Below are 14688 nucleotides of genomic sequence, written 5' to 3'. Positions count from 1 at the left end.
CTAATAAACAAATTGCACCCAAAAATTGAATTGTGTTATCATAAAGTAAAAACCATAAAAGCTTTAAACGAACTAATAAACAAATTGCACCCAAAAATTGAATTGTGTTATCATAAAGTAAAAACCATAAAAGCTTTAAACGAACTAATAAACAAATTGCACCCAAAAATTGAATTGTGTTATCATAAAGTAAAAACCATAAAAGCTTTAAACGAACAAATGAACCAAACCCTAAGCAAATGTTCCTAAGAGTAGTTGTATGATAAAGAATATAACCAATGAATGCAATTGCCACAAAAAAAGACTTCAAATCTTCTTTTATAAAACTGCCTTTAAGTAGCAGCTTTGAAAAGGTAAAGATGTACCAAAAGACCTTTTGTAGATTGAGAAGTCATTCTCATAGATTCTCCGCTCAGACGGTTGCCTTCTCAATAAGAAAAAATGACAACAACAAAATATCAAGGTAGTATAAACACATTCAAGAACAAGAAACCACGCAAATACTAAATAATACTCCCTCTATTTCATATTTAACTGAATTTGTGAGACAATACACACATATTAAAAAAAATATTTAAAGACATAATTTAAACTATATTTTTCACTATTGCTTTTTGTAAAATCATAAAAGTACAAATTTTAAACATCCATTTTGAACAATTCATTTATTTTAAACAACAAAAAATCCCACAAAAAATCAATTAATATGGAATTGAGGGAGTACTAAAGATGAAACTGAAAAATTGAAATCAATTAAACCACAAGCCTGCCGTCTACAACTATCTCTCTCTATCCTGCCATTTTCCTAAACAAAAACTAGGATCTCTATACACGATTTTTGTCTATGAACTGAACTCTATATATATGGTGATCGATCGATGTATTCACATTTTAAGCTAAACTGGTCTTTCCTTCAAAATGTTATTGGATGATCGATGATGATTTTGTCACATGACGGAGCAAGCATTAGGATTTTCATCGCTGAAATATTGAGGTGCAGTGTACGGAGGTTGCACATAGCCAGTGTAACCATAACCATGATCATGATCGCCCGATGCAGTTAAGTGTCGTGGTGACACATAGCCAGTACTATGATGACCATAGCCATGTTCATGATCGCGCGGTGTAGGCACATAGCCAGTACTATGACCATAATAACCATGATGATCCTGCATTGTCAAGCCATAATCTTGATTGGAGTAATTTTGATTGTACATTGGCGGCATTGCGTAGTACATAGTTGAATTATTACTGCAACCACCATAGTAGTACTCCATTTTGTTGTTGATCACCTCTGTCTTTTGCTCTTTTGGTTCTCTACTTTTACTTGCTGCAACCGTAGATTCGCCATCTTTCTTTTTTCTGCTACCACCACCACCACCACCAGCAACTTCTTTCTTCTTCTTGTTATCACCGCGGCCACCTGATCCATCACCTTTCTTTGGTGGAACAACAGCTACATTCCGTTTCAAGTAAGGTTTTAGTTCCTTTTTAATAAATCGCTTTACTTTTTGTGCAAATCCGTCGCAGTGCAGCCGAACTACCTCTGTGTTACATTGATGAGCCTGAACAACCAACAAAAACAAAAACAAAAAATTGCAAAAAGTTTGGGGAAAATGAGGAATTAATATAAATAGCCGTTCATCTAAGAAATTATACTTGAACAAATTTAATTAACTGTAAAATCAAACTGTAATTACTAAGGCCTGGGTTGATTAAATTATGCAAAACATGACTACGAAGTATAAATTAGAGAAGTAAAATTACCTTTTGGGGCTTTTTATCTTCTCCTTTCTTCTCCTCTGCTGCCTTGTTCTCAACCTTGTCATCGGATTTTTTATCTCCTCCGCCGCTTCCACTGCGGGCGACAACCTTTTTGGGCTGAGCAGAGAGGAGCGCCACCTTCTTCTTGGTTTTAATTTCCACCTTTTCCCGGAGCCATAAGGGGTCCACATTCCCTTTCACCGTCAATTTTCCAGTACTGGAATCCGCATTCACGTCTTCCACACCTTCATTAAAAATAAAATTAGCCCAACACAATTTCGAATATATCAACGACAACATCATACTCAATGTAATCCCACGAATGGAGAGTCTGAGACGAACATATCAATTTCAGTATAAGTAAATTCCTAGCCACAGTCCCTTCTCCTACTGTTCTATAAACTGAAGATGTCGAATTAACTAATGTATTAAAGCACATAATGATGTTTAATTCTATTAATTTACCTTCAAAGTGGCGAACGCAACGTCTGACTTTTTTAGCACAGCCTTCACAATGCAAATCGAGCTTTAACATAATAGTGGCGATGCCGCCGCCTTCGTCGGCCGATTTCTCTCCGGCTTCATTCTTCTTCTCTACTCCTTCTGCTTTGATTGTTTCTTTTTCCTGAAACCCAAACAAAAAGACATAATTGAGTACAATTGTAACAGGGAATAATTGAATTGAAGAAGAATTAGAGGTTTTAGAAGAAAGAATTAGTGAAATTACCTCACCCATTTGAAGAAATTTGAGATTATGGGAATATTACAGTTTCTGGTTTTGGTTATTGAAAGGAATTATTATTAATTGAAGAGAGAAAAACAGAGGTAAAAGTGGAGAATATATACAAAATGGCTTTGGTTGGAGTTTCCTAGTTGGGTGACACGGTTTTCTCTGGGTTTTTTTTCTTCTTATTAGGACAAAAATAGTTAATTTAATAAGAAAAAAGACACGCGTATGTGCATGGAGGCATTATGGTTGGAAGGCTTTCCTTAGCCGCCTCTTCCTCAAAAGGAGTATACTCCTTCCGTTTTATTTTTTTAAGAGTTAAATTATATAAATTTTGATTAAAATTTTAAAATATAATTTTTTATCATATTAATATTAAAAAAATTGTAATTTATAAAACTCTTTTTATAATTTTGAATATCTAAAATAATATAATTTAACTTTAAAAATTAATCAAATTGATTTTCAGAAATCATAGGACGGAGGGAGTATTAACTACTAAGAACAATTATTAATTAACTACAATTAAATGTAGAATTTATGGACTAATTCGGGGAAATAGGATTACTTAAGCATGTGTTAAATTTTGAGGATTCTCGTAAACCCGCACACATCATGTTGGACAACCCTTGCTTCTATTTGGATTATTATTTTCAAATTAAACCAAATGGACAGACTTAATTGCCTTGTTCACAAGTTAAATCAGGAAGACATTTATTTTAATAGAAACCATCACAAGATTAACCGAAAAGACAAAATTTATATATGTTATTATTCAATTGTTCATAATTTTTTTGAATTGACTAAATAATCGAATTAACTAAACCAAGATTTATTTAAAATGGTAAGATCTGTGTACATTTTATTTTTTTCAGATTCCATTTGTGAGATTTTACTAAGTATGTTGTTGTTGTTGCAATAGCTACGGGTGGAGCCAGGGTACTAGGGTATTGAAAGGTTATTTTATATATATATATATATGTTGATTCCTCGTAATTTATTCGTATATTTACCTTTATATATTTTGAACCCTCTTAAAAAAATTCCGACTCTTCTATTGGCAATAACCATAGAAAGCGAAAGAACAGGATTGTATAGAAGTTATCTGAGCTGGCCATCTACTCCTAATACTTGTAATGTTCCCAAGAGTACTACCTGTTATTTCATTCTAAGTTGTATAAGATTAGTTGTGGAACATAACTCTCTAGTAGCATGTGCTTGTCATTTGTTGAGCACCTGTTATTTCATTCTAAGTTACCTAGGACAATTTGTTTTGTCTTCTTTTTCCCATTCAGCTTTTGTATCTTCATTTTAGTTATAGCTGAGGTTTTTTTTTTGGGATAATTAAGGATATAGCCTGAGGTAATTAGGCGAGATCCAAGATTTTTCTTTTTACCCCTCCCTAGGAGGCAAGAGCTTCACTGTTTTTGTTCCTTTAGTGATTTGAACCTATAATTTTAGAATTAGAAATGAAGGATATTTTCCATTTAAGCAATCTTTATTGGGCCTGACTAGTTGTTCTTGTAGTGTCAAACTAAGGATTGGGCCTGCATCTCACACTCAAGTGGATGCTGAATTAGCAGATGAAATGGGCCGGTTGGTTGTATAAATCCTATGGGCATCAACTGACCAAACGTCCAAACCACATAAAACCTGCAGTTATTGGATCAAATCGTGGGAAGAAATTGAACCATGTATGATGCAAAGTGTCCAATCACATCTTGCAGTATACTTCCTCTGTTTTCTTTTACTTGTCAAAAATTTTCTAATTTGATTTTCTTTTTTACTTGTCTAATTTGACAAATCAATAAAGTATAATTTTTTTAACCTATTATATCCTCAATTTATTAGAAAGTTAACATCTTTGGAATATGTAGAATTTCTTGAAATCTTAAATGATCAATCAATCTATAGACTTAGAGTACCAATATGTTTTGGAATTTGGATTATGGCTTTAGTAATTAATAAGGATAAAATGGTAAATTCACTATATCAATAATTAATTTTTTAATAAATGTGTCGAGTCAAAATTTGACAAGTAAAAGAGAACGAAGGGAGTAATAATTAACAGCATAAGTCAACTCAAATTTAAAAAGGAAAAAGAGAATGGAATTAAATATCTACAATAGTTCGAAAAAGAAATAACTATAAGAGGAAACGTAGACTAGGATAATTGATTGCTTTCATTTGTCATTCTTTTATTTTGTTCAATCAATATGCATTAGTGAACACACACCCTGCACCACCACCACCCAAAAAAAAAAAAAAAAATCCAAATGCAATCCCTTCCCAAAAAATTATCACCAAAATACATCTTGCAAAAGTTGTTCAAAAATCTCATTAAATGCTATTCTTTCTGTTTCCTTTTAATTTTCATATTACAATTTTATGAGTGTCAATATGATTAACTTTCAAAATTAAATTAAATTACATTAAATTTGTATTTTAAAATAAAAATTTAGATATACAAAAATTATACGAAAAGTACTCCTTTAAATGACAAATTTTATTTTGCATCTTAAAATGTTTGTCAAAGTTCACATTGTTTAAATATTTGTCAAAGTTCATATAGTTTGACTCTCAAAAAAGAAATTGTAACATCTAGTAAAAAGGAAAGGAGGGAGTACTCTCTCTGTTCCAATTTATGTGGCACACCTCCTTTTTAATCAATTTCAAAAAAATGAAACATTTCTATATTTAGTAACAATTTAACTTCAAAATATCCCTCTTTATTCTTGATAAGATATTTATAATCATACAAATATTTATGATTTATTTGATCATAAATTTCAAAAATCATTCTTTTTTTTCTTAAACTTCATATTAAATCCAACAACATCTCATAAATTGAGAGTATAGTATAATATGCTCTTCATAGTAAAAGGCCAATAGGACCAACCGTTTCAAACCCGGTTCACTCTCCTAATTAACCACTTCCGGAACGTAATTAAACCGTCTTCCTGTCTACGTGTCATCCTCATTTCCTGTGGCGTCAATTTTTTTCTCCTTTCTTTTCTCCGATTTTCCCCCTTTTTTCGTTACTTTTTCTCAGATTCCGATCATTTCCCTTCCCCATTCCTTGAAATTCCCCCTCTCGCCGGAAAAAATGCCGGTGATCACCGCCGTCTGTTTCTCCGCCTTATCTTCTATTCCTCTCCTAAAAGAACCGCCCTGTTCTTTCCTTTTCCGTAAATTGCCTCTTTTACCGAGTCAATCGCCGATCCGTTCCGTCCGGTTTATTGTGAAGGCGTCAGGCTCCGGCGGGTTCCTTGGTGATGATGCATTCGGACCCTATCCTTGGGAATCTTCTGACTCCGGTGATCCTTGTATGTTCGTCAATCTCTAGATAGTGTTAATTTAAAATTCAAAAGCCAAAAAGTACTTTTTTTTCCTTTTTGCTTCTTAAAATTTGAGATTTTAAGCTATGTGATTAGTATGTACTTAATTTATTTGCTTAAAGCGGCGAATCAACTAGAGGATCTGTAAATCTCAACGCTTACCTTAAATGCACGATAAGGTGCCTACAATAGACCATTTTACCCTGAGCTTAGTGCACCGGGCTGTCATTTATTTTATACACTGAAATGAAGAAACAACATGTGAGCTTAGTTAGTTGGTGTCATATATAATGGTATATTTAAAAAATTCTACAGTTTAGCTTAGGCATACAATTAGGATTTTGTTCTGATGTGTGTGTTGAATATAGTTCTTGTTTCCGGTAGGCAGAGACACTTGTTTAGGCTTTCATACAAATTAGATGCTAAAAGTTCTTTCACCTATCAAAAACTAAAATGATGCTAAAAGTTTGTTCTTTATTCAATCTTTGTTTAGAGTTATGCTTTTTACTGTTGTATAGTTTAGTTTGTGTGTGTGTGTAAAGATGTTTTATCAGGAAATAGTGTTGCTCTTTCATATGAGGAAGAATTGTACTTGTAGTGGTTTCCTTGTCAGTTAATGTTAGATTCCTTGCGTCATTCTTCAAGGGTGTTCTACCTCAAAGTTAAAGTCGATTGAGATTCTGATATTCTGCTTTAGAAAATAAGCGAAAATGTGGTTTTAGGTTCAATTATCTTCTGTGAGAGGATAGTTCATTGAAAAAGTTGTGTTAGCTGTAATTCCTTCACGAATTTTAATTTAGTGACCATGATGCACTAGTATGTCAATAGATGTTTTATACAGTTTCCAATATCTTGTCAGCAAGAAATGCATAGCTAATTGCAGGAGAGAATGAAGCTTGGTAAAATATGGAGCGCCTCCCAACCTGATGCTTAGCATATATACAAGAAACCTCTAGAATGCTTCAAAATTTGAGCTCACACATCTGACCACCTTGAGAATAGGATACTTTTTTTTTTTTACTTTGGACTTCTTTTGTTTTTGTGTGAGATGAAAGAGAACAGGTGAGGCATCTCTGTTACAATCATTTCGGGATAAAAAAGTTTCATGTGTATCATGTCACATTGGTCCAGTGACTCCAACACTGTCCTGAAACATCAACCACTTTCATTGGTTTATGTGCAAGAATCTTGTTCTATGACAGGTCCATATATTTGATGAATCTTCTCTCCCTCTCCATCTCTGGTAAATTAAGTAGTACAAAATTAAACTCTGAAAAGATGTACATACCCTCATGTACGATGCATACTTCTGGCTCCAAAAGTCCCCTCGCATTGACTCGAATGAAAGGTTAATTATGGGTTTGATATGTTATAGCATTTATTTCTTTTAAATTTTTCTTCCTCCCCATTTTATGTAGATATAGTTCATAATTTAACATGGATACGTCTTCACTTATAGTCACTTGGTTGTCGTAGTCGATTTGACTTCTTCTTTATTAAATTTAATTATTTACTTTTTAAAGTTTTCCCTGCTATTTGCAGCTGTGCAGTGGGTACAGGAGGAGAAAATCACACTGTTCACTGCTGATGGACTAGTTCAACTTGGGGGCAACATGGTCAAGCGACAAATGTCTTCATCTGATGTATGCTTATTTTCCCCCATTAGTTCTGTCCATGTTTTATCTCGCCATTCTGAGTAAAAAAGGCATAAATGGATTTTCATTCCTCTATTTTCTTGTAGAGCTGAGCCTTCCCCGGACCCTGCGCATAGCGGGAGCTTTAGTGCACCGGGCTGCCCTTTTTTTTTATTTTCTTGTAGAGCTCATCCATTGAATCTCTAAACACTGTTAGGTGTATTAGTTTATTCTAGTTTGGAAGATACACAATATACTGGTAAAAACTGAATAAGTCTGCAGTTTGTAGAAGTTTATGAGACACGTCGCATAATATCTTCTTGGCATTCTCCTTTCTTCACTCTTTCCACACTTCATCTGCTCTGTTTAATATCGATAATTGTTTTTGCAATGATTATGCACATCTTCTCTGATGTTTTACTTTGAATTGCAGAAGAAGCAGGGAAAAGTGAAAGTCTCTTCAAGATATCAACGTTTTCGCGAGAGCAGTTACATGGATCCAAATCAAAGCCTCTGTTTGGGTGCTCTCTTTGACATCGCAGCGACTAATGTAAAGCTTCTGCTACTTGTTGACTTCTAGTGTTCAGTGTTTGTATTCAACTTAATGGGAATTGGAATTGGTGACTTTTCCAGGGCCTTGACATGGGCAGAAAACTATGCATAATTGGTTTTTGCCGTTCTATAGAGATGTTGAGTGACGTTGTGGAAGACACTGTTCTGGAGCATGGTGGGGAGGTATATCCACTTATATCACCTCCCTTTTTTGTTTCTGATCCTTTCATGGACCATTTTGATTGGTGTTACATGACAAGCCCGAGCTTCCCTTGCACTGTTTTTTTATGAATTCATTGCATTTCTGATCATCTCGTAAGATCGTTTCATCCACCTACTGTTGTACATCTTGACCTATAGTCTTATTGTAGGCTCGTAGATCAACTTAATTAGGCCTCAAATATCATTAGCGTCGAGAGTGTGGGTGGTAATTGAAGGTGTGTTGACATTAAGTAGGTTTACTTTTAGGTTCCCACTGGCCCCTTCTTTGGTAATTCAGTATGAAATTTCACGTCAGGTTTATTGAATGGTTCGACAAATAATCTTTTCATGCTACAGATTGTCTCTGCGGAGAAAGCCAGCAAGGGCGATATGCAAGAAAAGCTAACCATGACAGTTGCAGTGCCGCTACTTTGGGGGGTTCCTCCTGCCTCTGAAACGATCCACCTTGCAGTTCGAAATGGTGGAGGCATTGTAGATAAAGTTTACTGGCGATGGGACTTCCTGTAGATAAACATCCAAGCTCCATTACCTTTGTTTGTGCATTTGTAAATATTGTTGTTATTCTTATGTACAAAACTGGAATATGTAACTTAATCTGCGTACACTAGATGTTAGTCCATCCATCATTCTGAATTGTAAAGTGGGCACCTCAAGAATAACAAATTACCTGTCAATAAAAATTTAAGTTGAATTACTTTGGTTATCTAACATGTTCATCAATTGTGAGCAGTTCACATATATCAATTGTATATACAAAATATAGCAATTCTACCCTTCATAAGCTTAAAAAAACAGGCTTGTTAAAATGGACTGAGTTAATAAATTAGGATTATTTGATTTGCACTAAAGTTACTTGGGCTGAAATGAGTTGGATTGAAATGAGATAAAATGCAGATTATAACTCAATTCGTTCAATTTAAGTTTTAATTGTTCTAGTTGTTCTTTTATATAACTTTATATAGTACCTAATAAAACTATTTTTTTTCTTTTTTATAGTTATATATAATCATGCTAATAATATGATGATGATGATATGGTGTAATGATACGATTTAATATGATATAATATATAGAATGTGGTATACAGCTGCATAGAGTTGATAATATATACTTTATTTCTTTGCCCTATAGTAGTTGACTTGTTATCATTCTATTTTCTCTTTTCAATTCTAATGAAATGAAGGTTCCTACCATAGATTTCTGCAAGCCAGAGCTAAAACCAGGCACTATACAATGGGACACCACAAAATCTCTAGTTCTTCAAGCATTACAAGAATATGGTTGCTTCAAAGCAATATATGATAAATTTCGACATGAAACTAAAGAAGGCATGTTTTGTTGTTCAAAAGAAATATTTGAATTTCCATTGGAGACTAAAATGAAAAACTTGTCAAAGAAACCATTTAGTGGCTACTTAGGGCAGCTTCCAACACAACCATTATATGAGAGTGTATGTATTGATGACTTGCTCCAACCTGCAAGTGTTGAAACCTTTGCTAATATCTTCTGGCCTGAGGGAAATCCTGACTTTTGGTATGTTTACTTCTTTTAACATTTTTCAATTTTTGATTTTGTATTTGTCACTTTTCTTTCTTTTTTTGGTAACTCTTTAGATGCGATTTTGTATTGAATGTTTCGTACTAGTTTTTCAACATATTTTTAAATGTCTGATAAGTAAGCAGAAAATATTCTTTCAAAAATATTTATATAAAATTTTGTGCAAACATTATGGAGGTGGGGTGGTGGAGGTATGGGGCCTATGGATGGTTAGGGTGAGATTGGGTGTGTTGAGGATCGCACTAGCTCATAGAACTTGTTTTTTCTACTTTCACTTGGGAAGACATTTTGTTCATTTTTTAAGGTACTTGTTTTCCTAGATCCTAGAAACATGAGAAAATTGAAGACATATTCTGGAAAATATTTTCTTCCACACCAAACACACAACTAACACCAACAACAACATAAGAAAACCTTGCAAGAAGACTTTACCTCTACCTTGTAAGGATGGGGAGATTGTTTTCGATGAATTCTCGATTTAAGAAGAGATTAAAAAAAAGCGGTAATAACAAGCAATAACGACAACAAGCTAAGATAATAAGATAAAGGAAATGGAACAAACAAACTAAGTAGTACTAGAGATTTAAGAAAAAGCAAACGAAAAAGAAAAATGTTTGGCAACCTACTATCCCTCTACCTTGATACTCGACATCCACGCCCTCCTATGAAGTATCATGTCCTTACTACGATGAAGTTGTGCCATGTCCTGCCTAATCACTTCTCTCTAAACCTTCTTAGACCTACCTCTCCCTCTCCTCAAGCCCACCACGGTCAACCTCTTACATCTCATTGGGGCATGCATATGTGCATCTCCTCTGCACATGTCTGAATCATCTCAACCTCTTTTCGCACATCTTATCTACCACGGGGGCCACTACCACCTTGTCCCAAATCTCTTCTTTCCTACCTATCAAACACAAACAAAATGATAAATCTATTTATGTGTCACACAACAAACATTAGTTATGTGACAAATGGATTCACGTGTCCCCACTTGCTTGTTTTGACCATATTTCTAAATCTAATTTGCAGCAATGTGGTAAAGTCCTACTCAAAGCCACTTGTGGAATTGGATGAGATGGTGAAAAGGATGGTTTTGGAGAGTCTAGGGCTATATATTTACGTTGATGAATTCTTGGATCTCAGCTCTTTCCTTTTGCGATTAACCAATTACACAGCAGCTCAAGGTGAAGATGGGAATAAACTTGGAATCGGTGAACATACAGATGGTAACTTCTTGACCATAATATCCCAAAATCAAGTTAATGGATTGCAAATTCTCAAGAAAAATGGAGAATGGATTGATGTTAATAGTTCATCAAATTCGTTCGTTGTTCTATCTGGGGATTCCTTCATGGTAAGATTGACTTTAGTTCCTTTTATTGGTAACTTTTAGAGGATATTACATTCATTTTAATATGCTTATATTAAGAAAATTAATAAGCATGATAACTCATACACAAAATCACAGCTAAGCTTAGCTGCGTTGTCTCGTTGTCCATTCATATTAATAGTCATAGTATTGCTCTCGTAATTTTTTGTCATTCTTTTTTTTTTTTTTGGTTTCACATCCGGTCTCCGGTACCCACATCCCTATTCGTGCCGGGAAGTCCCACATTGGGGGCTAAAGCGCTCCCTAACAAAGGCGACACTAATATCTAAAGGGGCTCGAACCCGAGACCTCTTGGTTAAGGATGAAAGAGTACTTACCACTCCACCTTATATATGTTTTGCTGTAGTCTCTGTTCTATTACTATCTTTATTTTTGTCATTATTTGTTTGTGTTGTACTTCTGTAATTTCTTTTTCTGGACTGTTTTTTCCTCTCTAATTCTAAAATAGGGGTAAAGTAAATGTCTACGTATTAGATCTACCTTTTTTTGGTAAGTAACAATAAAGCTAACGAAAGGTTTACATACTACTCCTGGGGACATGATATTAAACTATTAATCATGAAGTTCTTTGATTCACATATCACAAGTCGTAATGCTGAACTAGTTCTAACATAATTGTTCAAGTTTATACATGCATGGGACAAATGATCGATTATATTCTCCTCTCCATAGGGTATCAATGGACGGAGATAGTGATAGGTTCTCCACTCAGCTATTTGCAGACCCAAAACCAGATTGCATCATAAAGCCCCCAAAACAATTTGTGGATAAAGAACACCCTTTACTGCCATATGACATTCTTGGATATTTTGAGTTTTTCAGGACAAAAGCTGGACGGGAAGATGGCGCCAATGTTCTTAAGGCTTATTGTGGTGTATGAATTATTGTACTTCTCTAAGCTCTAGCTTTTCGAGGATCTATTGGAAGCAATATCTCTATTTGTAAGATAGGGATAAAGTCTCTGTTACGCTCTACTCTCTCCAGACCTTACTTTGAAGGACTACACTGGATATGTTGTTGTTGTAAAGCTAAAGCTTCCCGTATAAATTTATAAGGTCCTTCTGGTTATACGTAATAATAAATATATATATTATGCTTTTGATGAGGCTCCTAATAATTTGCTATTTTGATTTCTTATCTAGTGGAAAAACACTACTAAAAACAGGCCAAAAAACGAAAGAGACAAAAGCAATGGACTGCGTTGCTCAAAAAAGCAATAGAATTTGTGACGCAGTCCGTCGCTTTTGTTTTGTTTTTTTTTACTTTTTTTAAATAAAAAGCGATGGACATGGACTACTTGTCCGTCGTTTTTTTGACAGATTTTTGTGTCATATGTATATATAATTAAAAATTAATTATAAAATATATATAGTGACGGAGTCCGTCGCTTTAAATTTAAAATAATTAATTATTATTTAAAAATTACGTCGCCGTTCGTAGATATTTATTACATTTAATTTATTATTTTTTTTATAAATAAGTGACGTACGGCGTCTCCCAGTCCATCGATTTTTTGGTCAAAATAGAAGTCAACTATTTAAAATTTGCGACGGATAGGGCGACGCTGTCCGCGCTTTTCTGAAATATTTTATATCAGTCCGTATTTTTTCTCATTTTTCTGGTCTCTCTCTCTCTCTCTCTCTCTCTCTCTCTCTCTCTTCACTCCTCTCCTCCTTCTCTCTAAACTCCCAACCCCCCGTCTCCGTTGTTGCTGCCGCCACTGCCCTCCATCAGCCCTCTCTCCTTATTGTTATTAAGGTTAGATAGCTAGTTAGGGTTTTAGTTTTGGAAATTTTTGATTTGCTAGTTATTTTATTTTATTTAATTTGTTTAATGTATGTTATTAACATAGTTAATTTGTATATGTGATTTTTAATTGGTGAATGTTAGAAATTAGATTTTAGGGTTTTGCTTTGAATTGAGTTTTTTTAATTAAATTGTGAATTGAATATTCTTTGAGTTGGAATTAAAGTGTTCTTGGTGTTCAAATGTTATTAGCAAAGTTAGTTAGTTTTTGAAGTTAGAATGTGAATGGAGATTTCAGGGCTTTAGTTTGTATTGGTTTTTTTAATTAGATTGTGAATCGGGTATTATTTTAGTTGGAATTGAAGTGTTTTTGAAGTTAATTAAGCTAATTAGAGTTAGACGTTATTCAAAGTCATGAACTTAAACTTTAGGAATTTTGAAGTTGAACTTTGAAAATTTTTAGGTTTGTATATGTTTGAACTCTTTAGACTTTAGAACTAACTAGAACTTAGAAGTTCATGTGGTGATTAACTTGAACTTTAGATACTTGAATTTTAGGATTTCAAAATTTTATAAATTATTTTGATTTGGATAAATTTTGAACTTTTAGACTTTAAAACTAATTAATTAGAACTTTATTTGTCATGAACTTGAACTTTAATTAGATACTTGAATACTCGTATTTTAGAACTTTAATTTGTATATACTTGAAACTTGTAAATTTGTTCTTATTTAACTTAGAACATCTGACTTGAATTAATTAGAACTTGAATTAATTAGAAGTTAAACTTAATTATAACTTGAACTAAATAGAATTTGAACTTAATTATAAGTTGAATCAATTATAACTTGAACTTAATTATCAACAAGAATTAATTAATTATAACTTGAATTAATCATAACTTGAACTTAATTATTATATGAATTAATTAATTATAACTTGATTTAATAACACTTGTAGTATCGATGAATTGCAATCTTTATGAACTAATTAAGCTTGAATATATATAATTTTGTAAATGGATCATCGTTTGTGGATGTATAACATGCATTATGAAGTTGGTGGTGGTTTGAAACCTGAATTTATTGATCGTGTAAGAAGTTTTATCGATCATGCAATGACACTTGATATTTTTAAGAGAAATGGATTGGTTAGGTGTCCTTTACGTGAATGTAGGTGCTTGAAATTTTTTAATCCAGACATAGTTATGGTTCATTTGTATGGTAATGGATTTAAGCCTAGATATTTTGTATGGGTTGATCAGAAATAGATGGATTGAATAATATATTTTATAATTTGTTGCTCATGGATGAATATAATATGGTTGCACCACATGGTCAAATTAGGGTTGAACATGATAGGGTTCTACATGATAGAGTTCAACATGATAGAGTTCATGAAATGGTCAATGATTCTTTCGGGGTTCAAGGTGGGATGGAACCCAAACAATATTTTGATGAAACTCCTAATAAAGAAGCAAGACGCTTCTATCAACAATTAAAAGATGCTAGTCGTCCACTATGTAAAGAGAGTCTGCATTCTTCTTTGTCAGTTATAGTTAGGTTAATAAATATTAAATCAGATTGGAGTGTTCCTCATACGGCTATGGACTCAATGGTTGATCTTTTGAGTGAACTGGTTAATTCTGAGTTTAACATACCTAAGAACTTCTATTAGGCAAAGAGATTCATTCTCAAGTTAGAATTGTCGTATGATAGAATTCATTATTGTGTTAATGGCTGCATGTTGTTCTAC

The 14688-nt window shown here is 33.5% G+C and overlaps 3 protein-coding genes across 3 annotated transcripts; 2 read left to right on the top strand and 1 right to left on the bottom strand.

Annotated features, from left to right (window-relative positions):
• Positions 1-636: 636 nt before the first annotated feature.
• LOC129876500 (heavy metal-associated isoprenylated plant protein 6-like) lies at positions 637-2610 on the bottom strand. The gene is made up of 4 exons (XM_055951952.1): positions 2492-2610; positions 2230-2389; positions 1768-2009; positions 637-1565 (listed from the first exon to the last, which is right to left on the bottom strand). The coding sequence occupies exons 1-4, from the start codon at positions 2498-2500 to the stop codon at positions 948-950; spliced, it is 1029 nt and encodes a 342-aa protein (XP_055807927.1). The 5' UTR covers positions 2501-2610; the 3' UTR covers positions 637-947.
• Positions 2611-5462: 2852 nt separating this feature from the next.
• On the top strand, positions 5463-8940 carry LOC129877653 (uncharacterized). Its single transcript, XM_055953174.1, has 5 exons — positions 5463-5817; positions 7372-7472; positions 7897-8013; positions 8097-8198; positions 8574-8940. Exons 1-5 carry the CDS (start codon positions 5598-5600, stop codon positions 8742-8744), a joined length of 711 nt encoding a protein of 236 aa, XP_055809149.1. The 5' UTR covers positions 5463-5597; the 3' UTR covers positions 8745-8940.
• A 458-nt stretch (positions 8941-9398) lies between these two features.
• On the top strand, positions 9399-12066 carry LOC129876894 (probable 2-oxoglutarate-dependent dioxygenase AOP1; the record flags this gene model as incomplete). Its single annotated transcript, XM_055952373.1, has 3 exons — positions 9399-9769; positions 10826-11147; positions 11818-12066. Coding segments are annotated over 3 exons (942 nt in total), but the record flags the coding sequence as incomplete, so codon positions are not given.
• Positions 12067-14688: the final 2622 nt, after the last annotated feature.

This window comes from Solanum dulcamara, chromosome 12 (assembly GCF_947179165.1).
Source record: "Solanum dulcamara chromosome 12, daSolDulc1.2, whole genome shotgun sequence".
Lineage (NCBI taxonomy): Eukaryota > Viridiplantae > Streptophyta > Magnoliopsida > Solanales > Solanaceae > Solanum > Solanum dulcamara.
This window is presented reverse-complemented; position numbering and strand designations above follow the sequence as displayed.

Coding starts and splice junctions, on each gene's coding strand:
- LOC129876500 (XM_055951952.1), bottom strand. Junction 2,010..2,229: donor TTGCGTTCGCCACTTTGAAG/GTAAATTAATAG, acceptor TTTTTAATGAAG/GTGTGGAAGACGTGAATGCG. Junction 1,566..1,767: donor AAGATAAAAAGCCCCAAAAG/GTAATTTTACTT, acceptor TTGGTTGTTCAG/GCTCATCAATGTAACACAGA.
- LOC129877653 (XM_055953174.1), top strand. CDS start 5,598: ATGCCGGTGATCACCGCCGTCTGTTTCTCCGCCTTATCTTCTATTCCT. Junction 5,818..7,371: donor TTCTGACTCCGGTGATCCTT/GTATGTTCGTCA, acceptor TGCTATTTGCAG/CTGTGCAGTGGGTACAGGAG. Junction 8,199..8,573: donor TTCTGGAGCATGGTGGGGAG/GTATATCCACTT, acceptor TTCATGCTACAG/ATTGTCTCTGCGGAGAAAGC.